General features: G+C 50.9%; 2 protein-coding genes across 10 annotated transcripts in view; one reads left to right on the top strand and one right to left on the bottom strand.

The window, feature by feature from the left end:
- CUX2 (cut like homeobox 2) overlaps nucleotides 1–10,763 on the top strand; it is a 261,309-nt gene extending 250,546 nt beyond the window's left edge. For all 4 annotated transcript variants that reach the window (XM_032603325.1, XM_032603324.1, XM_032603323.1 and 1 more), the window contains 4 exons: nucleotides 1,144–1,416; nucleotides 2,644–2,832; nucleotides 4,089–4,362; nucleotides 7,741–10,763. In XM_032603325.1, coding sequence (XP_032459216.1) covers nucleotides 1,144–1,416; nucleotides 2,644–2,832; nucleotides 4,089–4,362; nucleotides 7,741–8,533 — 1,529 coding nt within the window. In that variant the 3' untranslated portion in view covers nucleotides 8,534–10,763. The remainder of the gene's footprint in view (nucleotides 1–1,143; nucleotides 1,417–2,643; nucleotides 2,833–4,088; nucleotides 4,363–7,740) is intronic.
- Nucleotides 10,764–11,890: 1,127 nt separating this feature from the next.
- On the bottom strand, nucleotides 11,891–26,170 carry PHETA1 (PH domain containing endocytic trafficking adaptor 1). 6 transcript variants are annotated; one of them, XR_004345481.1, is made up of 6 exons: nucleotides 25,905–26,121; nucleotides 24,157–24,239; nucleotides 23,208–23,352; nucleotides 16,572–16,799; nucleotides 13,561–13,660; nucleotides 11,891–13,347 (listed from the first exon to the last, which is right to left on the bottom strand). XR_004345481.1 is itself a non-coding variant. In XM_032603376.1 (4 exons), exon 4 carries the CDS (start codon nucleotides 21,273–21,275, stop codon nucleotides 20,622–20,624), a length of 654 nt encoding a protein of 217 aa, XP_032459267.1. In that variant the 5' UTR covers nucleotides 21,276–22,073; nucleotides 23,208–23,352; nucleotides 24,157–24,239; nucleotides 25,905–26,121; the 3' UTR covers nucleotides 18,571–20,621. The 6 variants fall into 6 exon arrangements, 3 of the variants coding, with proteins under 3 accessions (XP_032459267.1, XP_032459265.1, XP_032459266.1); XR_004345480.1 differs by having other exon boundaries at nucleotides 12,000–13,660; nucleotides 25,905–26,170; XR_004345482.1 differs by lacking the exon at nucleotides 16,572–16,799 and having other exon boundaries at nucleotides 12,064–13,347.
- Nucleotides 26,171–26,312: the final 142 nt, after the last annotated feature.

Here is a 26,312-nt window from a genome sequence, read left to right as displayed (position 1 = left end):
TCACATAATTACCATTTTGTTGTTATAGTGAGAACATTAAAGCTGTGCTCTCACAGCAACTGTCATATAGTACAGGATTGTTAACTACGGCCACTGTGCTGTGTATCAGATCCCAGAACTTACTCATCTTATGTGGACATCTTTTCATTACATTATTTTTAATTGCTGCAGGGACTCATTGTATTTTATTTAGCTGACGCCCAGTAGTTGGGCTTGTAGGTAATTGCCAACTCCTTTTTTTCCTTAACATTCAATTTTGATGTAATTTCTAATTTACCAAAGAGTTGAAGTCATAGAACAACCAACTTCCTAGACCCTACACACAGATTCACCAGTTGCTAATTTTGCCATATTTGTACTCTTTCTCTCCCGACCATTTGAGAAATTAATTGAGGACATCATGTCCCTTTACCCCTAAATGTTTCCAACAAGTATTTCCCAAGCATGAGAAATTTTACAATAATAACAATACTGTTACATAACCCACCATCTATATTCAACTTTCCTCTGTTGTCCCAGTAATCACCTTTATATAATTTTATTTTTCCCTGTCCAGGATCAGATTCAGAATAACTTGTAGTTAGTCGTCATGTCTCTTCAGTCTCTTTCAGTTTGGACCATTCTTCTGCCTCTCTTTGTTTTTCAGTTTTGACATTTTTCAAGACTAGAAGCCAGTTACGTTGTAGACTGGCTCAGTTCACCTTTGTCTGATGCTTCCTCGTGGTTAGATTCAGACTGTGCACTTTGGGCAGGAATATCACAGAAGTGATGCTGTGTCCTTCTCAGTACATTGTATCAGGAGGCACCAGTTGTTTATTTGTCCTATGATTGGTGATGCTAACTTTGATCACTTGGTTAAGGTGGTGTCTGGCAGGTAGCTGTACTGTAAAGTTACTATTTTTCCCTTTGTAATTAATAAGTATCTTGTGGGGAGATACTTTGGGACTATGTGGATATCCTATTCCTCATCTAACTTTCATCCGCTAGTTTTCACATCCAGGACGGTCCTTGCCTGAGATATTACTATGGTGGTTGCAAAAGGGGTGCTGCCAACTCTTGGCTCTAGCAAACAAGCCTGCCCAAACCATGTGTGTCAATGCCAGATTGCAGTAACCGCCTTCTCTGTCTCTCTGTGGCCCACAGCCAGTCCCACTGAACCAAGGTCCTCGCCATCCCCACCCCCTAGTCCCACGGAGCCACCGGAGAAGACATCCCAGGAGCCCCTGAGTCTGACACTGGAGAGCAGCAAGGAGAACCAGCAGCCGGAGGGACGCTCCAGCTCCTCGCTGGGTGGAAAGATGTACTCAGGCAGCCAGACCACAGCGGGCATCCAGGAGATTGTGGCCATGTCCCCCGAGCTGGACACGTACTCCATCACCAAGAGGGTCAAAGAGGTCCTCACAGACAACAACCTAGGTACAGGGTGGTGGGAATCAGGGATGCTTGGCTCCAACTTGCCTTAAGGAAAGTGCTGGCAGTGAGATCCCAGGCACTGGGGTCCTGCCTGCAGGTGCCAGTCAGCCCTGGGGCATCTAGGACCCTCTGGGAGGCATCTGACAATGACCTGGGTCTCTAGAGTGGAACACAAGGGAGGTCAATACGGGCCTGAAAAGGACCTAAAATCCTGAGCCCACAGCTTTCAAAACTGCCTTCCAGGAGGACTTAGAGAATCCCAGTAACAGTGAGACTCTAACACAATCCTGATCCAGTGCTGGGGGCTCAGAGGAGAAATCTGGATTCTTTAATTTTTTGAATCACAAACTCCTCCAAGTCTCCAATGGGCGTCAAGCCCCCCTCCCAGAGGGATACACACAAGCCCCAACTTTTCACTACAATTTCTATAATAAAAACAAGGCATCTTTATTTAAAAATATCAAATAGTACAGAAAAAAAGAATTAAAATTTAAATAAAAAAGTAAAATCTCCCCTGCCTCCCTGTTCTCTGACACTTTCTGAACACATACAAGAATATATGTTCACCTAGTTTCTTCTTTTCTTTTTTCTAGATAGATGAAATTACACACAGGCTGTCCTTATACTTGCTTTTTAAAAATTAACACTTTGTGGACACCCTTCCAGTTTAGAATGAATAGACCACCTGCATTCTTTGTCACTGTTGCAAAATTTTTCAGGCCATGGATGCCCCACATTTTTTACCCAACTGATGAGCATTTTGCTTGTTCCCAATTTCCTGCTGCCTCTGAAACTGTGTCTGTATGCGTCTTTGTGCCCTTGGGCAAATACAACTGGAGGATAAATCCCAGGCAGTGGAATTGCTGGATCAGAGGATATGCACACTGACATTTTGATAAAACCTGTCAACTTGCTCTCTGACAAGGTGATACTAATTTGTACACATGAAGTTTGCAGACAATTTCAGGGATCCCCTAGGAGTGAAGAACATCTAAATCATGAAAGCATTTTTGTTTGGTAGCTGTCTGCCTGCCCCCATCTCATATTTTGCACAAAGGTCTCTTCCAGATACACACTGGGTGTGGGTTCCCCCATGTGTCTAGTCCTCCCTCCTGAGTCAGTGGAGACATTCCCTAGGTTCTCCCATGTCTCTGGCCTATTTCTTGCATCTCCTGGGAGCACCTCTGCCCAGCCTGGGGGTTACAGGTTGCCCTCCTCCCCTGTCTCCAGGGCAGCGGCTATTTGGGGAGAGCATCCTGGGGCTGACACAGGGCTCCGTGTCTGACCTGCTTTCCCGACCAAAACCCTGGCACAAGCTGAGCCTGAAGGGGCGGGAGCCCTTTGTGCGCATGCAGCTGTGGCTCAATGACCCCCACAATGTGGAGAAGCTGAGGGACATGAAGAAGCTGGAGAAAAAAGGTAAGCACTGGGTAAACTCAGGGTCCCAGATAAACCCAGATAAACTCAGGGTCCCAGTGAGTCCAGTCTCAGTCTGGTGTGGGACTGCAAGAAATAGCAATTCCACAGAATATAACTGCAAGCCGTTAAAACATTTACTACTTTTCCCCTGAAAATTCCAATAGCCCATCTCTCAGCATCCTTCCCCACACCGACAGCTACTCCAAAATCTTTTGTATATTCCGAAAACCCCCTTTCTCTCTGATCCCTCCATCCTCTGCATCACCTCCCTATTGTATTACCTCCTTTGCCCATTGCCCAGCTTCTACACAACAAAGCACAGAATTGACCCAGCAAACAAGAATCCTCCCTTGTGGAAGTGGACAAGAAATTGCAGATTCTTACATGGTCTAATATTATTTTATATCCCTGAAAAAATGAGCTGGCATTGAGTACCTGTTTGTGCCCTCCCAGTCTCATGCTGTGAATAAGGGATTCCTGGATCTTAAAAAGCTCAGGGTCCAGTTGGGAAATAAGATACAAGGAGTTGGAAAGTCATCATCCAGGGCGCCAAGGCAGTTCATGATGAGGGCCCAGGGTCAAGCCAAGCTGTAAGCGGCACATGGGGCAGGGCCGAGTCTGGCTGTTGGCATCAGACAGCTGTACAGTTGAGAAGTTGTCCTGCCACTTCCTGGCTGTGTGACCTTGGGCAAGTTACTTCCTTTCTCTGTGCCTCATTCTACTTCATCTGAAAGTAGGAGTCACAGCATCTACCTCAGGGCATTGCTGTGAGGATTAAATGAGACGCTAATGCCTTACTTCCTCCGTTCTGAGGTGTGCCTTTTTTCCCCTACATTTTGACAATTTGAGGCTGAGATGCATCATGCAATTACTGTGTTCGTTTAAAATTAATGTCCTGCCCCTGCCCCCAACAAAAGTAGTGAAATTCAGGGACACTTCTGACAATCAAGAGAATGCTCCAGAGCACCCTTTTTCGAGCACTTCCTTCCTGTCTGTGAGGCGAACCTTCTACATATGTTAACAATTACAGTGCTAATGACCAGGTGTGGGTAGGCGAGCGCGTCTCGCTCGGAGGAAGTGAAAGGAGAGTAAGAAAGGAGAAAAGGCTGAGACTGCGTGGGGGTCCCAACGTTTGGGGCATGGAGGGCTTTGAGGACCGCTAGCTGATGCTTGGTTCAGCTCGGGTAGCAATGGGCCTCTGGTCGGCCGCTCTCAGCCCTCCCCCACTCCCTCCCCCACCCGCCCGCCCGCCCCAGCCTACCTGAAGCGCAGGTACGGCCTCATCAGCACCGGCTCAGACAGTGAGTCTCCAGCCACCCGCTCCGAGTGCCCCAGCCCCTGCCTGCAGCCCCAGGACCTGAGCCTCCTGCAAATCAAGAAGCCGCGAGTAGTGCTGGCCCCTGAGGAGAAGGAGGCGCTGAGAAAGGCCTACCAGCTGGAGCCTTACCCCTCCCAGCAGACCATAGAGCTCCTCTCCTTCCAGCTCAACCTCAAGACCAACACCGTCATCAACTGGTTCCACAACTACAGGTAGGGATACTGAGTGGGTGGCCACTGGGAGGGTGGGAAGGGGTCTCAGCCGGGCCCCCTTCCCTGTCCCGGGGCCTGGAGGGAGCCCAGCGTGGCCTCTGGGAGATAAGAGGACCATATTGCTTTATAACATAGGCAGACCTGGATCTATTGATAAATCCCAGCTCAACCATTTCCAGCTGTGAGGCCTGGGCAAGGGACTTCACCTCCCTGAGCGTCAAGTCTTCTAACTTATAAAATGGGAACCATAATGGGATCTACTTCATATAGTTGTCCTGAGGATTTGATGGGCCAACGTATTTACATAAAATACCTGGCACACAGTTTGTGGTAGGTGTTGACATTATTATTGTCACTGTCTTTATTATGACTTCACCCAGTTTGCTCCGCGTCTATGAAGGGACAGGGAATGGTGTTTGGGGCACAGGCCTGAGGAACCTTAACTACCCACTGAACCTTGTGTCAGAGCCCCGATTTGGGGCTCTTGGCCTCTCCCACTCCTAAGGCCAAAGGAAACCCCTGTGGCAGCCCCTCGGGCACCATCCACCTCAGGGAATGGGTGATTCCTATTTCTATGGTGCCTTCTCCTACTCACCAGTCCCTAGTCTTAGGAGTAGCTGACCTGCGGTGGGCTGGGCTGCCCGGGAATTTAGTCCCAGCGCTGGCTGAGGGCATTGACTGGCTGAGTTCAGCAGTTTCCAAGGAGACCGCAGAAGGGCTTCCTGAGAGCCCTGCAGAGAAGGGTTGATGGGATTTCGAGGACCATCTCTGAGGCACTCCCCACCAAGCCTGCTGAGCAAGAAATGTCTCTGGTGCCTCTGTGGTGCCAGAGAGGAGAGTCTCTTGACCCCCAAGAGAGAAGAGGAAGGAGGAGCCTGGAAGGGTGGAATGCCTGAAGTCTCTCTCCACAGCCCAGGCATGGGCATCACACAGACCTGAGTTCAAGTTCCACTTTGGCTGTGTGTTATTGAGCAAATCACTGTACCTTTCTGAGTCTCATCCCTATTTTACAGATAAGGAACCTAATACTTAACCCCACAGTGCTGAATTGAGGATCAAATGAAACGCTTCAAGCATACATACTTTGTAAAGTATTGCATATTATCCTGCTCAGACCCAGAGCCTGCCAAACAGCAAATGACATAGGTCCTTAAAGCCTCATGCCCTCCTTCCCTCCCAGGAGACATTCTCTCCCCTCTTGTTTCCCACAGGAACTGAGCCCTCCATTATTATTCAGTGTACTAATTCAATAAATATTTGCCATGTATGCACAGTGAGCTAGGGTCAGGAGATACAGGGGTTTAAAGCTATCATCCCTGCCCTTGGGAGCTTAAAATCACAAACCAGATAATTTTGCAACAACCTAATTAATTCTGTAAAACAGGAATGAATACGGGGCTGAGGGAAAAGGGAATTCTACCTAGGGAAAACTTTATAGAGAGGTGGCCTTTGAGCTGGGCTTTGAATGAGCAGAGAGAATTCCACTCCTAAAAGAAACCACTCTCAAAGAGTTCTAATTGTAGAAGAATACATTTCTTCATTTAGTAAATGTTTATTGAGCACCAACTCTGTACCGTGCACCAAAGAGAACAAGACAAAGTCCTTGCCCTTAGCACCTCTTACAGACCAGCAGGGAAGGTCACTATTAAATGAGTACTTATATTAATGTATCATTACAACCTTCAGTGAGCTCTAGGAAAGGTGAACAATAGGATGTTTTCAGAAAAAATTACCAGGGAGGACCTGCTATAGATTTGGGAGTCAGGAATTGAAGAAAAAGACTAATTTTTACTATGGTGTAAATGACTATTAACCTCATATTTATACATGATCTACAGTTTGGAAGCTCTAGTGACAGAGGCTCAGGCATTGAGCCATCCCAAAACACCCTCAGATCCCACCTTACCGGAAACGACTAGTGCTCCCCCTGGTCCCAGCAGCTTTTCCGTCTAGAGGGGACTGAAGGAGATGACAGAATCTCCTGGAAGGTGGGCAAGGCCACCTTTGTGGAGGGATTAGGGACTGAGAGAGAGAAGTGAACCAGATCACCCTTCACAGTCCCTCCAGGCTCAGGATCCTGGGATGGGGCCCCATCCCCCACCTGGGCAGGGAGCCAGGGAGGCAGGAGAGTGTAGCTGGACTGCTGGTTCAGGGCCCAACTGCACTACTTGCTGGCTGTGTGACCGTAGCAGTCGCAGTGCCTCTTTGAGCCTTGTAATCTTTGTCAGTGGGAGTGAGACTAGTATCCTGCTCATAAGGTTATTATGAAAAATAAATGAAATAACCTGCAAAAGTGCTTGGCCCCGTACCTGGTACATGATAAGCACCCATCATTATGATGTTTATAATTAAAATTTATAAATGTGAGTATTATTTATCAGTAACATGTACTTTATTATTAATATTATAAATAATGGTATTAATATATGATGTCATTAATAAAAAAGGGCAGAGGGCTACAGCATTGAAGATAGATGCTGAGGAAGCCCTGTCGCTCTATGACCTTGGACGAGTGATTTGACCTCTCTGGACCTCATGCTATTAGGAAAATAGTTAATGGAGTTAGACTCATTCCTATCATTTCCTGCTCTAAAACACAATATATAAGTTTCCCTCTGACAACAGGGAGGCCATTGAAGTGAAGAGAGGATGGGTTCTGGACTGGAGTTCAGGGTTCCCAGCTTCTGGTCCCAGCTCTGCCTCTGTGTGCCTTGGTGACCTAGACAAGTTATTCTGTGTGCCTCAGTTTCCCCTTCTGGGCTGATGTCTAAGAGTCCCTCCAGGAAAGAAGCAAGGGGTTATTGGCACAAACTAGATCTGGGTTTGACTTTGAAAAATGCTCTAAAACAACGCTGTCCAATAGAAATACAGTGAAAGCCACATATATAATATAAAATTTTCTAGTAACCACATTAAAAATAAAAAGAAACAGATGAAATTAATGTAATAGTATATTTTATTTAGCTCAGTATATACAGATATAACCATTTCAACATGTAATCAGTATAAAAACTTTAATAATGAGAGAGCCACATGTCACCAGTGGCCACTGCACTGGACAGCACAGGTCTAGATTGTGAGCTTTGGGATCCAACAATCCTGAGTTCAAGTACTGGTTCTGCCACTTACTGGCTGTGAAACCTGGGGCAAGTCATTCAACATCTCTGAGTCTTGTTTCCTCCTCTATGAAGTGGGGATGATAATAGCACCCACCTTGCAGAGCTGTTGAGAGGACTTACTAAGACGCTGCATGTGGAGACGCTTATGCCTAGTGGGCCCCCAGGGAAGTGGGTGGGGTCAGAAGGCCACTCCTGTGATTTGACTCCAGGGTTAGGCAGTCCCCGTCCAGCGCCTTGCTCACCGCCGTCTCTGCCCCAGGTCCCGGATGCGCCGGGAGATGTTGGTGGAGGGGACCCAAGAGGAACCAGATCTCGACCCCAGTGGGGGTCCTGGCATCCTACCGCCAGGCCACTCCCACCCAGACCCCACTCCACAGAGCCCCAACTCTGAGGCTGAGGACCAGAAGCCTACTGTGAAGGAACTAAAGCTTCAGGAGGGTCCCGAGGAGAGCATCACACCCCTGACCACCCAGGACAAGACGCAAGTGAGGATTAAACAGGAACAGACTGAGGATGCGGAGGAAGAGGCCGGCAGCCAGGACTCAAAGGAGCTGGACAAAGGCCAAGTTTCCCCCAAAGAGGTGCATCCTGACCCTCTGGGTAACGACGGACTCCCAAAAGCAGCCCCTGGGCTCCTTCTTCCAGGCGGGGCCACCCCAGCCTGCCCCTCGCTGCAGCCCCTCCAGGAGAGCGAGGGCGGGGAGTGGCTACACCCGGACCCTCTAAGTTTTAAGTCGGCCTCGGAGTCCTCACGCTGCAGCTTAGAGGTGTCACTGAACTCACCCTCAGCTGCCTCCTCGCCGGGCCTCATGATGTCTGTGTCACCTGTTCCTTCCTCTTCAGCCCCCATCTCCCCATCCCCACCCGGCACCCTCCCTGCCAAAGTGCCGAGTGCCAGCCCCACTGCCGACGCAACTGGGGCCTTGCACCCCAGCACCAAGGTGAACCCCAACTTGCAGCGGCGGCATGAGAAGATGGCCAACCTGAACAGCATCATCTACCGGCTGGAGAGGGCTGCCAATCGCGAGGAGGCCCTAGAGTGGGAGTTCTAAAGGTGGGGGCACAGGGCTCGCCGCGGGGGCCACCTTCCCTCTCACTCAGGGCGGGGTAAGGAAGGGAGGAGCTCAGCCATCAAAACGTGGACCACAGTGTCGCGCCGCTTGACAGTTTTGGTTGTGATCCCGGTTCCGTGAAGTCGTGAGTGAGCAGGTGAGGCAGGTGCCTCTGCTTCCCCTTTTCAGCAGCCCCTGCCCTGGGGATCACCCCCTTCTCCACTCTGGCCCCTCTACAGGAGGCAGAAGCAAAGTGGCGCCACATTTTTCCCCTGGAAACTCCAAACTCTTTTAGAAAAGTAAATATTTATAGACCTCTTTTAGATATTTTAATAAAGGATCCTTTGGAATTTATTCCCAGCTGATGCTGTTTTGATATTACAGAGAGTTATGAAATCAGGATACCGTCACAACTGTTGCGAAGTATACACTGAAGTTGTGTCATTTTTGCCACTAGATGAGATTAAAAGGAGACAGTTGTTCAAAGCCATCACAAAACACTATAAGACTGACCAAAATTCAGATAACCTTTGAACCACGGTTTTTTCCCATGTCTGTCTGTGAGACACAGTCCATTGCTACTGCCCTTCCAGAAACCATGTTGAAAAGAGAAAGTCCAGAAGACTCTAAATGAAAACCTTGATGCCGTTGAGGATGTGTTTCATTCTGGTGGTCTGTTATGCAACCTTGATAACACAGAATGTCCCATGCCGTTGTAAATGTTGTAGAGATGTGGGCTGTGGCCGACCATCCTATCTGAGATGTAACATGGTACAAAACAAACTGCTTACACTCCCTCTTGTCAGAAACCTGTGGACCGCAGGGGGTAGACAATCCATCTCGTCCGTCTGTAGACAAGATGTGGTTCTGAATCCTTTGGAAAGCCAGGTATGGGGGTAGGTGATTAGAGGGTGGCGCTCGAACCAGAGTGACCCCATCCCCCAGCCTGAATCGTGGCCACAGTGCAGGAAGTTTCCCCACTGGCTTTCCAGAGCAAGACTGTGGCCGCCATCTTCCTCTCTTGGTGTTTTAAGAAGATAACAGCGTTGGTCATCCCACAAACACCCAGCTCAGCACCCAGCACCAAGAAGTAGATTCATCCAACTAGAGACCCCAGCTCCCCTTCTCATCATCATCTTTCTCAAGTTGACCCTGATGCTTTCCGGAAAGCGTCTGCACCTCCAGGTTTATGCAGAATGAAGCTAAAAGGTTGAGTTCACCTCAGCATGACCACCATACCCCTGTCTCAAGTCCAACTTCCTGCCTTCTAACACAGGACCTTTTTGAGAACAAAGACTCAACCCCTCAACTCAAAGAAGCCCACCCTCCAGTGTCTTCATCACCCTGGTTTTTAGGGGAAGAGTTCCCAATTTGGATGGAACAGCCACCATATTGGTTGTTGAATCTCTCCTGTTATTATTTCTTTTACTTTTTCAAACTCTGTGGGAAGGTTGAGTTAGGTGACTTCCCAGCTGAATCCAGAATGACGATGAAAAGGTGGTCATAATTGGTGCCAACCCAGTACCAGGGGGAAAGATGGCTGACAGGGGTTTCAAGGATGCAGCGAACACTTTGAAACCCAGGCCAGCAAAATCCAGTGACCAGAAGGGGTCATTTGAGGGGTGTTCCAGAAATCTCAACTCTCATGCACCCAGCCCAGGCTGCAGTCTCCACACCAATCAATGAAGAACAATGCAAACCCTGCAGGAAAACCTCCTTTTCCATACACCCAGGCTATGCATTGAAGAGTTTTCCACTGTATACATTTTTATCCAGATGAAGGTATTTTTATATTTTGACAATAGGAAACAGTGACCAATTTTCAGAGTAATCAAATCTGGAACAAACGAAACATCTCATTTTAGCCACCCTGTCCCAATTAAGGCAACCGTGGGGGACACACCACTTTTTACTGTTGAAACCCACGCAGCATTGAAATCCAGGCTTACATGCAGACTGCAATCCTTAGAGGACTAAATCTGGCTTTTGTGTGACGGGATTTGATTAAGCACTTAGTATAGTCTTTTGAACACGGAAATCCTGTTGTACTTAAAGCTACCAGACCTGTGAACAACTTTGTCAGGTTCACGTCCTATAACGGTAAACACAGAACAAAAACCCACAAGACTGTTTCTATGAGAGATTGATGAACTTTGTTTAAATTAAAAAAAAAAAAAAGGAACACGTTCTGTAATAAATGCGTCGCTCAATACAGAATTGTATAATAACATCTGCGTGTCCTGCTTGCTTTGTTCTGGAGCTGTGGGTACAAATTGGGGGTCAGATCTGGCCCTTAGGTGTTTTACGGTACTTTTAAAAACTGGTTTTTAAATTCATTTGCCACCATGAAAATATGGGGGCTTGTCACATAAAAATCGTGATTTTCTTGTATTAATATATTCTTTTTTATTTTTATTTAATATTGGAGTACAGCTGATTAACAACGTTGTGTTAGTTTCAGGTGTACAGCAAAGTGATTCAGTTATACATGTACATGTATCTATTCTTTTTCAAATTCTTTTCCCATGTAGGTTATTACAGAGCAGAGTTCCCTGTGCTATACGATAGGTCCTTGTTGGTTATCTAGTTTAAATTTGCAGTGTGTACATATCAATCCCAAACTCCCAATCTACCCCTCCCCCCCATCCTTCCCCCTCTGGTAACCGTAAGTTCGTTCTCTACGTCTATGAGTCTGTTTCTGTTTTGTAAATGAGTTCAACTGTATGATTTTTTTAGATTCCACATATAAGCAACGTTATATGACATGTCTTTCTCTGTCTGACTTCACTTAGTTTGATCATCTCCTGTTCCATCCATGTTGCTGCAAATGGCATCATTTCCTTCTTTTTTATGGCTGAGTAATATTCCATTGTATATATGTACCACATCTTCTTTATCCATTCATCTGTCAATGGACATTTAGGTTGCTTCCATGTCTTGGCTATTGTAAACAGCGCTGCAGTGAACACTGGGGTACATGTATCCTTTCAAACCGTGTTTTTCACCAGATATATGTCCAGGAGTGGGCTAGATCATGTGGTAGCTCTATTTTTAGTTTCTTAAGGAACCTCCATACTGTTCTCCATGGTGGCTGTACGAATTTACATTCCCACCAGCAGTGTAGGAGGGTTCCCTTTTCTCCACACCCTCTCCAGCATTTATTGTTTGTAGACTTTTGGACGATGGCCATTCTGCTGGTGTGAGGTGATATCTCATTGTAGTTTTGATTTACATTTCTCTAATAATTAGCGACGTTGAGCATCTTTTCATGTGCCTCTTGGCCATCTGTATGTCTTCTTTGGAGAAATGTCTATTTAGGTCTTCTGCCCATTTTTTGATCGGGTTGTTTGTTTTTTTGATATTGAGCTGCATGAGCTGTTTGTAAATTTTGGAGATTAATCCCTTGTCAGTAGCATCGTTTGCACATATTTTCTCCCATTCTGTGGGTTGTCTTTTCGTTTTGTTTATGGTTTCCTTTTCTGTGCAAAAGCATTTGAGTTTAATTTGGTCCCATTTGTTTTTTTTAATTTCCATTACTCTAGGAGACGAATCGAAAAAGATACTGCTGCGATTATGTCAAAGAGTGTTTTCTCTAAGAGTTTAATAGTATCCAGTCTTACATTTAGGTCTTTAATCCATTTTGAGTTTATTTTTGTGTATGGCGTTAAAGAATGTTCTAATTTCATTAAAAATCCTGATTACTGGCTTCACTGGAAAACAGTAAGATCTGGCCACACAGGGCCCAAATTCCAACATGACAGCAGCTAGCTGGGGAGTGGCCCTCCCCGTTAGGACATGTGCCCATGATTTGCCTCTGTCTGCACCTGCACCACCTGCCCAGGTCCTGTGGGCATCTCGGTTGGTGATTGTGCTGTGGGCTCCAACAAAGGAAGATGGAAGGATTGGAATACACATTCCACTCATTGCAGAAGGTGGAAGCTGGTTAGACTCTGGGGTCTAGATCTGAGGAGCTGAGACTGTGCCCTGCCCCAATCGGGGGCCACAGGCCGTGGCCCTAAGACCAGCCAGTTTACAAGCTGTGCCCACCTCAGTGGAGTGTGTGAGTGGCGGGTGCCTCTAGACTCCTGATGGAAAAGTGCCAAGAGGGGCTTTCTGGTGACCAACACAGCAGCGCCCCTTTCACAGCTGTATAACTAGGGCCTCGGTCTCCCCATCTGTAAAATGGGGGTATCACAGCAGCCAACTCAAAGGGTCATTATCAGGAATGATGATGCATGTAAAACACATAAGACAGTGTGTGGCACATAAGGGCTCAGCGTTCCGTACTGTTTTCATGAGTGGGGGTTGGGTTCCTTCAACCCATGATGGTGAGTCTCTCTGTGTATCAAGCTGCAGGAGGTTTGTTTTTTCTTGACCAATAATGTCAAGAGAGTTCCCTAAGCGGCATTAAACATTATTCACCCGTGAGCCGAGGGCACGTGGCATCCCAAGACAGACCTTTTCCTCTTTGTCTGGAAACCTTCTGATCACCCCAGTTTTTCCACACGTCCTTGCGGTGGGAATGAAATGATGAGTGAACTCCTCCTTGTTTAGGGTAACTAATTGCTCCAAAGTAAAGCCAAAGACAGGCGTTTTGGACACTTGGTTTGCAGCTCCGGAGGTCAGAAGTCAGAAATCCTCAGGATGTGGCCGCGGGTTGTAGGTGGGGGCAGGAGTGGAGCAGAAAGCCTCATCTGACACACACAAGTCACCTAAGAACCTGTAGAAGTAGATGCCCCCTGGGCTCTGGGAACCAAAGCTCCCTCTGGACCATTAGCTTTGGTGTTGACATTGTGTCTGCAGTCACTGTCCATCTGGAGTGGAAAATGCAGCAAAAACACAGAAATGTGGAATTCTGAACTAGGGACCATGGGAGAGCAAGAGTGGAGAGACCAGAGAGGAATGAGAAGGCAGGGGAGGCCTTACAGGCAGAGGCAGGTTTAGATCAAGGAACACAAGGGAGGAGAGAGCTGAGCTGGGGGCAATTTGGCAACTGTTCATCCAGGTAATAAGTATAGATTGAGTACCTGCTGTGTGCTCAGTGCTTCAGTGGTGGAAACACCATGAGTGTGTGAATAAGGGGGATCCCGGAAGGCTTCCTGGAGGAGGAGGCATCTCAGCTGACACCTGAAAGACAATAGGATTTAGAGAAGCATAAGAGGAGAGCAGAAGGAATAGCTGGCAAGACATGGGACAGGGACAAGAACATGGGGAAACAAATCCAAAGGAGGCTAGAATTTGAGGTGCAGGGAGGAAGAGGGACAAGGCCTAGATCCTGAAGCCCCCTGGGGCATGGTGGGAAATAGGCCTTTCTCCTGAGGGCACTGGGGAGCCATGGGTGGTATGAGGCAGGAGGTTGCTGTGGTCAGATTTGCACTTCCAGGAGCTTAGGAGGTTCCATCTGCCTGAGGAGACGGCAGACCAAAGGAGAGTGGCCGGGCCCACTCCCAGTGCAGGCCCTGACCTCAGGCTTCTGCGGTCCTTGCTTCCCACCCCTGCCCTCCTTTTCTTCCTAATTATGCTGCTCGCATCGGGCCAGCAGCCCCATCTCCCACCATCTCCTGGGGAATGAAAAAGCTAGACCTCACCTGGCTGACTGGCCCATGACCGCTGGCATGACTACCCTAGAAATCACTCTAAAGGACAGAGCTCCATAGCTAAAGCACAGGGTGTGTGTTGCTTTGCAGGTACGCAGGAGGCTGGAGCCACCTCTCAAAACCCCAGAGCAGTAGAGATGGGGCAGGGACCACCCTGACTACCTTGGCCAACAATGAGAGGGATAAAACAGTTGATCTCTTTAACGGTCTGTGACCTTCTCCAGCCCCCTGGGGTATAGTTATTAAAAACAATAGCTTTGAACTCATCCTGGCCTGGGTTTGACTCTCTACTATTAGGTAACCTGAGGACCCTTTAATGAGATTCAGTTCCCTTATCTGTAAAATGGACATGTATTTGTCCATTCTACCTGTATTTGTTGTCTATTACTGCATAACAACCCCAAACTTAGTGGCTTAAAACAATAAATATTTATCTCACAATCTCTGTAGGTCAGGAATTTGGGAGTGGCTTGACTGGGTGGCTCTGGCTCCTTGGTCTCTCATGAGGCTACAGTTAAGCTGTCAGCCATGACTACAGTCATCTGAAGGCTGTTCTGGGGCTGGAGAATCCACTTCCAAGAAGGCACACTTAGATGGTGGGTGAGCAGGTGCTGGCTGTTGGCTGGGCATTTCAGTTCCTCTGCAAGTGGCCCTCTCCATGGGGCTGCTTGAGCATCCTTACAACATGGCAGCTAAGAGTGAGCAAGGCAGAGGCTGTGGTGTCTTCTATACCCTAGATTTGGAAGCCCCACTGTCGCTTCCACAGTATCCTCTTGGCTACACAGGTTTGCCGTTATTCAGTGTGGGAAGGGACTTCACAAGGGTGTGTACCCCAGGAGGCAAGGATCATCAGGGAGGCTGGCTACCACACTGCCTTATAAGTTTCCTTGAAGATTAAATGAGCATTTCTTAAGCTATGGTTCTAAAATCCCTTGTTTCCTACTCAAAATGCAGATTCCTGGATCCTGCTCCAACCTCCTGACCAAAATTCCTGGAGCCAGAGCCCAGGAATCTGTATTTTAAGAACTATCCCCCCCCACCCCAACCAGGTGACTCAGACATCATAGGTCTCAGTAAATGGGAGGCAGTTCTAATTCATTCTGCTTTGTTTGGCCTCACTGTGTGTGCCAGGCCCTACGAAGGATGCTAGTGCAACAGAAGAGCATAGGAGTACAGAACAAACATTCACTGGGTGTCTTGGTGTAGTCGGTAACTGTTGGGTTGAAAGAAATTGTGATCCACTTAAAGATGTGCAAACCGTTTATTGGGAAGATCCAGAGTAAACCTTGTGAAACCCAAAGGCAGGAAATTCAACCAGGCTTCGGAACACTGCAGTCTATCTTGAGCCGTTTGTTCTCTCTCTAAGGCCGCCTCATACCCAACTTAGTCTGTCCATCCATACACCCCCCCCAACACCCACTCCCCACTGATTCAAAATTCCCTGGACCCTGATTGGCTCAGCTTGTGTCTCGGGACCAACTCCTGCCCAAGCAGCTGTGGTCAGGGAGGGTAGAATCACGTGAGCTGAATGGGCACGGGAGGCAATTTTTGACATACCTGTGCCGGGCACTGTGCCAGGCCTTGGGGGCACATGGGAGGCAGACTTGTCCCTGCTCTCAAGGAGCTGCAGTCTAGGGGGCCTACTTGCGCCACCCCAGGATTTCTTGGCCCCATAGCTAGAGAAACAATGACCATAGTGCCCCTGAACGATGAAGAGAGGGCAGTGGCAGCAGCCCCGGTGCCCAAGTGCTTTCAGAGCTGCACCTGGCAAGAACAGACAGAGCCATGGCCCCAAGCACGGGGAGACCAAGCCGAGGCAGCTCTGACCCCTCTGTCAGGAGCGGGCAACTGTTTTGAAACCCTAAGTGGAAAACAGCTCACGGGCCCAGTCCTCATCAGAAAATGCGAAGCCTGCAGCTGGGCTTAAGCGGTTTATTGTTTTACTGCCGTGGAGGAGTTATTTTGAATGCTGCGACTTTAGAAGTTGGGACAAGTAGCAGGGCCTTTTCCATAACAAAGTTTGTGTAAGGTGAGGTAAGGTGATCTGGGGAGGGATTGCGTGAGGGGGGAGTGGACAGTTGGCACCAGATCTAGCCAGAGTAGAGACAAAACAGCCCTGTTGAGGAACATACAAGATACTGAGCCACAAGTGGGGGAGGCAGAGAGTGCTGTTCTTTCAATATTTGTCCCACTCAGAAGAGGAGAGAGGAAGGCATCCATGGAGAGGATGAGGAAAACAGTGGCCCTTCTACTGTGCTAGAGAATCCCACTCTAGCCCAAACCTTCACCCCAGTGAGCTGACAACAGCCCTGTCTGTGGCTGGCTACCCAGAGCCATGCTCCTTAAAGGGAACAGCTGCAGTCACTCAAGCTTATGTGTTAGGAAGCCTCTGACTGCAAATAACAAAAAAAGTCCCCCTTGAAGCTTTACACATTTATTACCTCAAACAACAAGACTTCCAGAAGAAGGGCGGGTTCTCAGGTCCATTGATGCAGCAGGTCAAGGATATTTTCCAGTGTGTGCTAAACTCAGCAGGGGATGTTTTCCTTAACATGGCCTACTTCAGGATCACAAGATGGCTACCATGGCTCCAGGCTTCCGACATAGCTTACTTCCAGAGCTCTTCATTGTGTCTCTTTTTAGAAGCAAGAATGCCCTTCTACTCTTATCTGTCAGGCACAGATAGACACACACACACGCACATATATATATATATATATATATTTCTTTTTTTTTTTTTTTTTTGTTGTTTTTTTTTGGCTGCAGCTTGCGGGAATCCTAGTTCCCTGACCAGGGATCAAACCCGGGCCCTCAGCACTGAACGCACAGAGTCCCAGCCCCTAGGCCACTGGAGAATTCCCTGTATATATCTTTTTTTAAATATGAGTTTCAGGTGCACAGCATTAATAATTCGACATCTATATACACTAAAAGTGACCACCACCACAAATCTAGTTGTCATCCATCACCATTTCACTCATTTCACCCACCCCCAACACACAGCCATCTTTAGCAGGTCAAGTTTAGCCAGTCCCTGAATATCAAATGGGAGTAGCACAACTGACAGAATTTGACTAATCATTTAGCGTGGCTGGATGTTGGGCAGTGAGCCCACTACTTCTGGCCTAACTGCCCTCCTTGAGGTTCTCATCCCCTACCCCAAGTGGCTTCTCAGAATATTCCTTCTGAACACATACAGTATCCTCCAAACACTGTTCGAGTGAAGACAACTTCCTCAACTTTGTCACACTCCTGGGATGCTGTGGTCTTCCTCAGGCTCATGGCCCGAACACCTCCCCGGGGTCAAGAGGAAACACTGTTAGCAGGTGGACACACAACACTGACTTGTCACCCCTCCCCGTTTCATTCCTCAGAAGCCAGGCAGGTGAGGGCTCACCTGTGACCCTCCCTCTTGGGGCTGCCTCTCCGGCTATTTCCCCCATTCTGTGCCTCAGGCCTTGCAGTGGCCGCGGTCACAAATGCCACGGGCAGCACCCTGACTCAGCCTATGTGGGGAGGCACTTCCCCAACCCCGTCTGTCAGCTGGGGTCCCAGGAGAGGTGGAAGGAATTACTCAGCATGTACTGGTTGCTCACGAGTAGCATGATACCCTGACCTTGGTATTTTTCTCACTCTTTGAACTTGTTCTGCAGACCAAGGACTGTAGGTTGCTCCTCCTAAGCCACATTTTCCTGAATGTGCATGATTTTTCCAGGCTGGCAAGAGACATGTGACCAAGCTCTGGATCCACATCAAGAGGACCTAGGGCCTAGTCTATCATACTAGATGACCTTGGGCCAGCCCCTTCCCATCTGTAAACCTTCCATTAGCCCAGCAAACACACTTGAGGCTGAGATAACAGATATACATCATAAATACTGCCACCATCTGCCCTTTGCTCACAGCAGACATCACTAATCAATCACAGGATATTTCCCTCTGAACTAGCATTGGTGCCGGAATCCTCCTCACTCCAGGCCCAGAGGCAGCCACCAGGAACTGATCAGTGAGAAGAGCCAAATTTTGGCTTTTCCCTTTGGCATCCCTCCCAATTGTCAGGCCTTCAGCCCACAGTTGACTTTTTATCCTCATCTTTACCCCTGCCTTCTCTCCCCTCTGAAAAGGAACTTTGGGACTCCATTTCCTCATGTTCCTCTCAAAGACTCTGCCTTTTCCCACAGGATTCCAGAGGTTTATGTCCCTGCTCTGACACTTTTCAGCTGTGTGAACTTGGAAGATTTCTTAACCTCTCTGAGCCTCAGTTTCCTCCTCTGTAAAAGGGGGCCAGTATCTGCCATAGAGGTTGTAAGAATGTGCCTGATAGAGCATCAGGGAGCACTCAGCACACTCTAGCCGCTTCTCTTGTAGGGCCTGCCCCTGGCTCTGCCAGGCAAATCAATCCAGGACTTTGATGGGGGAAAAGAATGATATAACCAGCCATTACTTGACAAACCTTTGTTTATTTTCTTTTAGCCTTTATATCCCTCTCCCAGGCTGCCTGATTATCTCTCCCCAGCCCATCTCCGGAGGCAGCCTGACCGCAGGTTGTGCTTTGGGGGTGGGTGGGAGGAGATTGTACCTTTAGTGCTTGTAAACCTACACCAGGACTGAGGCCAACACCTCACCACACCAGCTAGGTCTGGCCAGGACATGGGCACTGGGCAGTTCCTAACACCCCCTGAGACCCAAAGCCTGTGGACAAGAGCTGCCATCCCCATCCCCACCACTGAGGACTTGGGGAAGAGGGGCATGGAAAGCGTACCAAGACCCCCAGAGCACCTGCAGGAGAGCAGGGCTTGCCAGGGAGAAGGCAAAGAACCAGGTGAGATCCTTGAGGTTCCTGTGTCTCCAGCCAAGGCTCCTTGCCCTCTCCCTGGGGGCAGTGCCAACTATCCCCACCCCCCTCACTGGCCAAACCCAGAACCAGGCACCCTATCCCTTCCCACCAGCCAACAAGGAACAAAAGCAGTGAAAACACCAAGCTTTGTTGCTAGGAAAAAAAACACCCTAAGTATTTAAATTAAACCTGAAGCTCCAGTCAACTGAGCCAGCAGTGTGAGCTGGTGATTGCAGACACACAGACAGCTCCCCATTCTTCCCCAAGGTCCAAGGTCTCCAAAGGCAGCAGAAAGGGGCTAAGGGCCGAGTCTGTCTGTCACCAAGAGGGAGCCTCAGGGGAAATAAAGATTAGGGCAGGGGTGTCCTCAGGGGGTCCCAATTTGGGGGCACTGAGGACTGTAAACATGACCCAGCTTGAGGGCCAGGGGTGTCCCAGCCCCCCGAGATTCTCCCTGGATGAAGAACGGCCACTGTAGTGAGTGAAAAACAAGTTGGTCTCGAAGCAAAGGGAGACCTGGTCTCCCTCTTGGAATATTGTGGGCGAGAAGGGGGCTGAGTCTGTGAGCTCAGAGAGGGGCTGTGATGGAGGGAGAGGGTTCTGGAAGCCAAATACGGCTTTGCAGCTGCTGCTTTGCCCCTGTCAGATTGGCACCTGGGCCCTTTCTGGGCCGTGAGTCAGCTCATGGCCCCTCCTCCCTAGGGGAACCTGCTGGAAAGTCAGCTCAGGCCACAGCTGCCCAGCCCAGGACTGGACGAGGTCAGGCGAGCTCCCAAGAGGCCCCGCCCCAGGCTGGCTCTGGGAAAAGACAGAGGATGTGGCTAAGCAGTGCTGGGAGAGTGTGAGGGCTGCCACAGGAGCACAGATGTGGCCCAAAGCCAGAGGGCCGCTACGGTCCCAGGAGCACCACCTCAAGGCCTGGCTGAGGCCCCAAGGGAAAGTGCTGCCTCGGCCTCACTCCGGGCTGGGAGCCCCGGGGACCCGGCCATCCCACGGTGCTGGGCACACATGAAAGCCCACACTTATGGAGGCAGGCAGGCAGGCGGCAGCCAGGCAGCTCCTCCGGCGGATCTTGGAGCCACAGGGTCAGGCCCAGGTGTGGTGTAGCCCAGCCCAGCCTCCTGTCCGCGTGAGGCCCAGTCTGGAGCCTCTGGACCAGCGCTGACTGGGCATGTGCCTTCCAGGCCACAGATCCTCACAGGTCCCAGCTGCCCCAGTGGATGCCTGTTGCCAGCAACAAGCCTCAGCTAGGTGATTCGGAACAGGCGATGGAGGCACCTGCAGGGCTGGGTTGGGGGCTACAGTTCCCACAAAACCAGCCCTCCGGCTGCCTGAGGATCACCCAGGGCCTGGATTCTCCTGAGGATCAGACACGATGGCCTCCTCAAGGCTGGGCTTTCTCTGAATGACAGAGGTCCCAAAGCACCCCTCAGAACCCAGCATCTTCTCCGAGCCTGAGTCCCCGAGAGAAGACCAGGCAGGGACCTCAGGGCTTACGCCGACTGCAACCGCCCTCAGGACCAGGTCCCCGTGTCTCAGGGCTGGGCCTGTCAGAGCAGGGCCTGGGGCTGGAGTGGCACCAGAACCAGGACCAGTGCTGGCCTCAAGGCTGGCCTTGACCGCTTCCTCTTGGTTCCGGCCCTCAGCCCTATCCTCAGGGCTGGGCCTGGCTGCGGAGCCACTGGCCCCTCAGCGCCCTGACCTCCTGCCCGTACCACTCGTGCAGCTGGGCGAAGGAGGCCGAGTCGAGAGGCCCGTTGGGCGCCGAGGCCCGCCGGCGGGGCGGCAGTGGCGGGGGCTCGGGGCCGGGCCGGGGGCTGGGGGCAGCGGGCGTCTCCGAGCTCCACACGGCACAGCCGTTCTCTTTGGGCGGGAGCGCGCGGGGTCGGCGGGGCGGGGCTGGGCCGCCGCCTGCGCGCACGGCTGCCAGCTGCCGCTCCAGCTCGCGCACCACCAACCGCAGGTAGTCGAAGCTGGCCCGCGACAGCGCCTTCACCCAGCCCTCCATGGCGGCCTGGCTCTCGGCCGCCAGCACATAAGTGCGGGCCCGGGCCCCAGCGAAGCGCACGGCGAAGGCGAACTCCTCGGCCGCCTCCACCAGCTCCACAGTGCAGCCCTCCAGGATGATGACGCCCACGGGCTCACGGCTGGCCGCGTCCTCGAAGTAGAAGAGCATGTTGCCGCGCAGCACAAACCAGCGGCGGTGGTAGGCCGCATGCCGGCCGCCCTTCTTGTACAGGAAGCCCGCGTTGTCGGCCGGGGCGTCGCAGGTGGCGTAGAAGGCCAGGCTGCGCTCGTTCAGCTTCATGGCGGCGGGGCCTGGGGGCTCGGGACCTGTCCCCACCGGGGCGGCAGTTATTCACGCAGCCACCGCCTCGGGTGATCTCACACCACCCTCGGCTGCCACAGCACTCATCACTCCCGTTTCACAGATGAGGAAACTGAGGCTCAAGGACCAGAAGCAGCCTGCCCAGACTCACACAACTCTTCAGGAGCACAGCCAGGACTCGAACCCGGGTCTGACTGGCCCCAGAAGCCAGGCTGGTAACTCTCCTGCTGTCCTACCTCCTCCAAATAATGTTGAGGATTCCTAGGGCATGCCAAGCATTTTATATATGTTAACTCATTTAATCGCAAAACAAACCTTAGGTGGCAGGGACTAGCATTACCCCGACGGGGAAACAAAGTTCAGAGAGGTTAGTCACTGGCCCAAGGCCAAAAAGCAAGTTGGGCTGAGCTGAAATTCAAACCCAGGCCTCATTTCAGCTGCTGCTGTTTCCATCATCCCCAGGTTCCAGACCAGCTGACCTTTTGTGGTCAGGTTCCAGCTCTGCTGATTTCATAACTTAGCTTTGATTTGCGGGTCCATGAAACAGGGATAAATAGAACCTATTTCAGAGGACTGTAGGGACTTCATTCATCAAACATTTATTAAGCACCTACTGTGTTCCAGGCACTGTTCTAGGCACTAGCAGTAAACAAGATGGAGAGGGTTGCTGTGCTCTTGGTGCTGATGTGCTAGTGGCAGGTGAAGGGAGCAGACAATTAACAAACAGAGTACATTATCTGTACTTTAACAGATAAAGGCCAGATGGTCTTAAGCGGTCTGGAAAATATAAGACAGGGAGGGGGTAAGGAGTGTTAAGGACAAAAGGAGTGTTTGATCTTAAAGGCGGCGGGGGTGGGGTGGGGGGGGTGGGGGGGTGGGGGGGTGTCTGGTGTCAAGAAAGGTTGTACTGAGAAGGCGCCATTTGAGCAGAGACCTGAAGGAGGTGAGGGAGGGAGCCCCTGGGACATGCCAAGCAGAGGGAATAGCAAGTGCAAGGCCCTGAGGTAGGAACCTGCTAGTGTGCTTGAGGAGGTTGGTGAGGCTGGAGCAGAGTGAGGAAGGGGAGAGGTGGGTGATGCAGTCACAGTGGCAGAAAAGACTGTTACGAAATAATCCAGATAAAGGGCCCAGGGCTTGGCCCACACTTACAGGGAGGGGCTGGGGGGACAGCATTGTGCACCCATTTGAAGTAGAGGAATCTAACTCTATGCACTTGGCCACAGTGATTTTACCACTTTCCTCCAAGGAGTATATGATGAGGGAAACACTGGCCAGGTAGGACTCAGGTGGCACATGGGTCCCCAAGGTGGCTACACCCTCCCTTTGGGTTTTCCATGGCCACTCTGCAAATGTACCTTGTGTTCCTGCTTCAAAATCTCACTCTACATAGGACATTGGCCACATTGTTCAAGAAGCAAAGTATATAAAGTCGCTGGAATGCAGTGGGTGCTCAGTTAATGTTCATTCCCCAACCTGGGCAGTGCTTAGGACCTGGAGTAATGAGATATGGGTGGTGCCTCTCCAGGGAGCAGCTAGCCACAGTGGGGCCCAGACAGGCAACCTGACCCAGGGCGGAGGAGGCAATTGCTCCCAACCCAATCCACCTCACCTCACCAGGCTACACAGTCAAGAAAGGCTTCCTGGAAGAAGCAACATGAGCCGTGATTTAGTGCCTGTCCTGACCTAGCAGCTGACCTGACCAAGGCCACAACCCCTGAAGACTCAGGGTGTTTAATCTCTGCTCTACGTCCCTGAGCTGTGTGACTTCAGACATGGGCCTCCCCTCTCTGAGCCTCCGTTTCTCTGGAAAATGGGAGGGATTCCTCCCTACCCCCCCAACAACTCCCATGTGGACCCCAGCCCCATTTCTCACAGGAACCACCCACCCTACTCGCCCCATTTCCCTCCTACCTCTCAGGCTGCTGCTCACTTCCCTGCCCTCTGCTCAGTTCTGGTTTCGGCTTGCTCTTCTCTGGGTTCAAATGTCAGCTCTGTAGTGTCCAGGCTGTGTGACCCCGGGCAAGCTTTAAGTCTCTCTGGGCCTCTGCTTCCACATCTGTAAAATGGGATCATAACAGCACCTAAGTCGGGGTTGTTGTGACGATGACACAATGGCTACATAGAAGCGCTAAGCACGGTGCCAGGCATAGTACGTGCTTAGCTGTGGTAGCTGATGACATTCTTCTCAGCCTCTCTAAATGCTCCCCTCAGTGCTCTCTGTCTTGGCTAAAGGCCCTTGGTTTCCCCCTACCTCCACATCTGATCACTTATCAAGTCCACTTCATCCCCTCCCCACCTCTTCCAAATCAGTGGCCTCATCTCTGCTCACTGCCACCTCCATTCTAGGCCCCCCATCGTGGCTCGCCTGGACAACTACAGTAGCTTCTTCATTGGTCTCCCTTCCTCCACCATTGCCCGTTCCTTGTCCGTGTTGTTCAGGGTAAGATCATAACTCCTTCCTAGGCCCCTCCCCTGGCCCCCCAGAGGATCCATCCCCCACAGAGGGATCCTATTAAAACTAAACCCTATCACACCCCTCCCCTACTTTAAACCCTCCCATGGCTCCCTACTTCTCTCAGTATAAAATTCATTCTTCCCCATGTCTTCCAAGTTCCCTTCCCCTATTTCTTTCCCCCTTGCACACTCGGCTCCAGCCACCCTGGCCTCCTTGGTGTTCCTCAAACACCTGAGGGCCTTTGCCCTGGCTCTTCCCGCTACCTGGAATGCCTTCCCTGTATCTTCACATGGCCAACTCCTCATCCTTCAGTTTCAGCTTGACCATCACCTCCTCAAGGAGGAGGAGGTCTCTGTATACAAGAGACCCCCCTAGTCACTCTCCCATACCTCCGCCGGAAATTACCTGGGTCATTTTTGCTGCTCTAGGAGGGCGGAGGTTCTCTGTCTGAATTCCAGTGCCTGGCATGTAGTTGGTGCTCAAAAAACCTGTAAAATGAACCAAACAGTTACCTACGTAAACCTTTCAACAGCCCCATGAGGAGTCTTTTCCCCATCCCACATTCATGGATGTGGAAACTGAGACACAGAGAGCTTAAGTAACGCCCAAAGGTACAATTCTGTGCCTAGAATCTCATGCTCTAGGCAACCAGCCCAAAGGGGCTGATCTTGGAGTCTCACCACCCATTAAGGCCAAAGGAAGAGCAATTTCCCTCACACTCAGCAGCTCCCCTCCACGCAGCCACCCCACCCTGAGCCCAAGGTCACCAGCCAGCACAGGACCCCTCTCTGCCCATGGCCCTGCCTCCTCCAGCCCAGCAAGAAAGGAGGGGAGGGCAGGAAGCAGCAAGGGCACAGTCTCCAGCCTCCGGGAGGGCCTGGTCCCCCGCTTATCTCGCCCTGCTCGTACACTTTCCCAAGAAGTTCAGAGTCCGCTGTGGGCACTGCTGCTAATACAACAGTCCCTGGCCAGGCAGGAAGCTGGCGGGGACCAAACCAGCCCCTCTCTGGTCTCAGAGCCAACTCGCCTCCTCCAGTCCAGGCTGGATGGGCCTTGAGAACACAGCCTCATCTACATTAACATCCATCCCTCTCAGAATTGAAAAGATTAATCCTGAAGAGAAATTTTGCAAAATGCTGAACAGGTAGTGAACACTCAATCAAGAAGCTGTCAAAAGGCAAATAGGGCTTCTCTGGTGGCGCAGTGGTTGAGAACCTGCCTGCCAATGCATGGGACACGGGTTCGAGCCCTGGTCTGGGAAGATCCCACATGCCGCGGAGCAACTGGGCCTGTGAGCCACAATTACTGAGCCTGCGCGTCTAGAGCCTGTGCTCCGCAGAGAACAAGAGAGGCAGCGATAGTGAGAGGCCCGCGCACCGCGATGAAGAGTGGCCCCCGCTTGCCACAACTAGAGAAAGCCCTCACACAAAAACAAAGACCCAACACAGCCATAAATAAATAAATAATTTTTTTTAAATAAATTTAAAAAAAAGATTTATATATTTTTTTTTAAAAGGCAAATAATTAGCTCCAGGTCTCCAAGGACACAGACTGCCCAGAAACCAGGACTCTGGGGAAACTGAGGCATGGCATTTTGCCACTCATTTCAAGGAAAGAAGCCAGAACCACAGGTCCTGGAGTTGGATCCAGCTGCCACAAGTGTCCCCGAGCAGTGGGCATGTTGGAGAGGGTGTGGCAGGTCCAGGCAGAAAAACATGTACTGAGAACCCTGAAGAGTTCCTGTCCAGGGCTGCCCTGGGCAGGGGCCACAAGGAAGCCAGGACCGCCATCCCAGGCCATTGCTCCTAGCTGCCCTCTATCCTTTTTTGTGTGGTGTTTTCCTTAAAGGACAGCCAGAGCCCTGGAAGACGTGGTCAACGGCAGAATGTGGGAGCCAAGTGGAGCTTTAGTCCTCAGAGTTCCCGCAGCGGCGGAGGTCTTTTATGGGGCTGGAGCGTCATCGGCCAAGTTCGCCTCCTGGAGCTGGAGTCCCTGATGGGAAAAGTACCACTGGCGTGGAATCGCAAATGGACATATCCCCAGCAGAGATCTCTCCAGACGGCTGGGGGACCCCGAGGCCCATGGCGGCCCGAGCCCGGTCCCGCATACCCTCGCAGGTCAGCCCGAAAGTCCCCCCGCCAGTCCGGCCTTACCTCACGGCGCGGACTAGGGCGACGACAGCAGTGGCGGGACGGGAGACGCGGAGCCGGGGAGCGGCCCGGCCATGGCCCGGGAACTGCTCGGTTGCGTTGGCGGCATCGGCGGTGCTTTGTCTCCCGGGCGGCCGAGCCGGCGCAGCCGCGGGAGAGCGCTGATCAGACGGAAGGAGGCGGGGGCAGCCGGACCGTCGGCGACCCACAAACTCGCCTCTTTAACCCTTCCCAACCAGCCCGAGCCGGATCCGCCCCCGCTTTCGTCCCCCGCTCCCGGATTGGACAACCCGGCCCCGACCCACCCCCGGATTCGCCACACCCTGTGGGCCCGCCCTCGAAACCACTCTTAAAGGAACAGCAACCGGTTTAGGAATTCCCAGTGTCCTATTCGGGGAGAGAAGATTAGAT

Source organism: Phocoena sinus, chromosome 14 (assembly GCF_008692025.1).
Source record: "Phocoena sinus isolate mPhoSin1 chromosome 14, mPhoSin1.pri, whole genome shotgun sequence".
Classification (NCBI taxonomy): domain Eukaryota; kingdom Metazoa; phylum Chordata; class Mammalia; order Artiodactyla; family Phocoenidae; genus Phocoena; species Phocoena sinus.
This window is presented reverse-complemented; position numbering and strand designations above follow the sequence as displayed.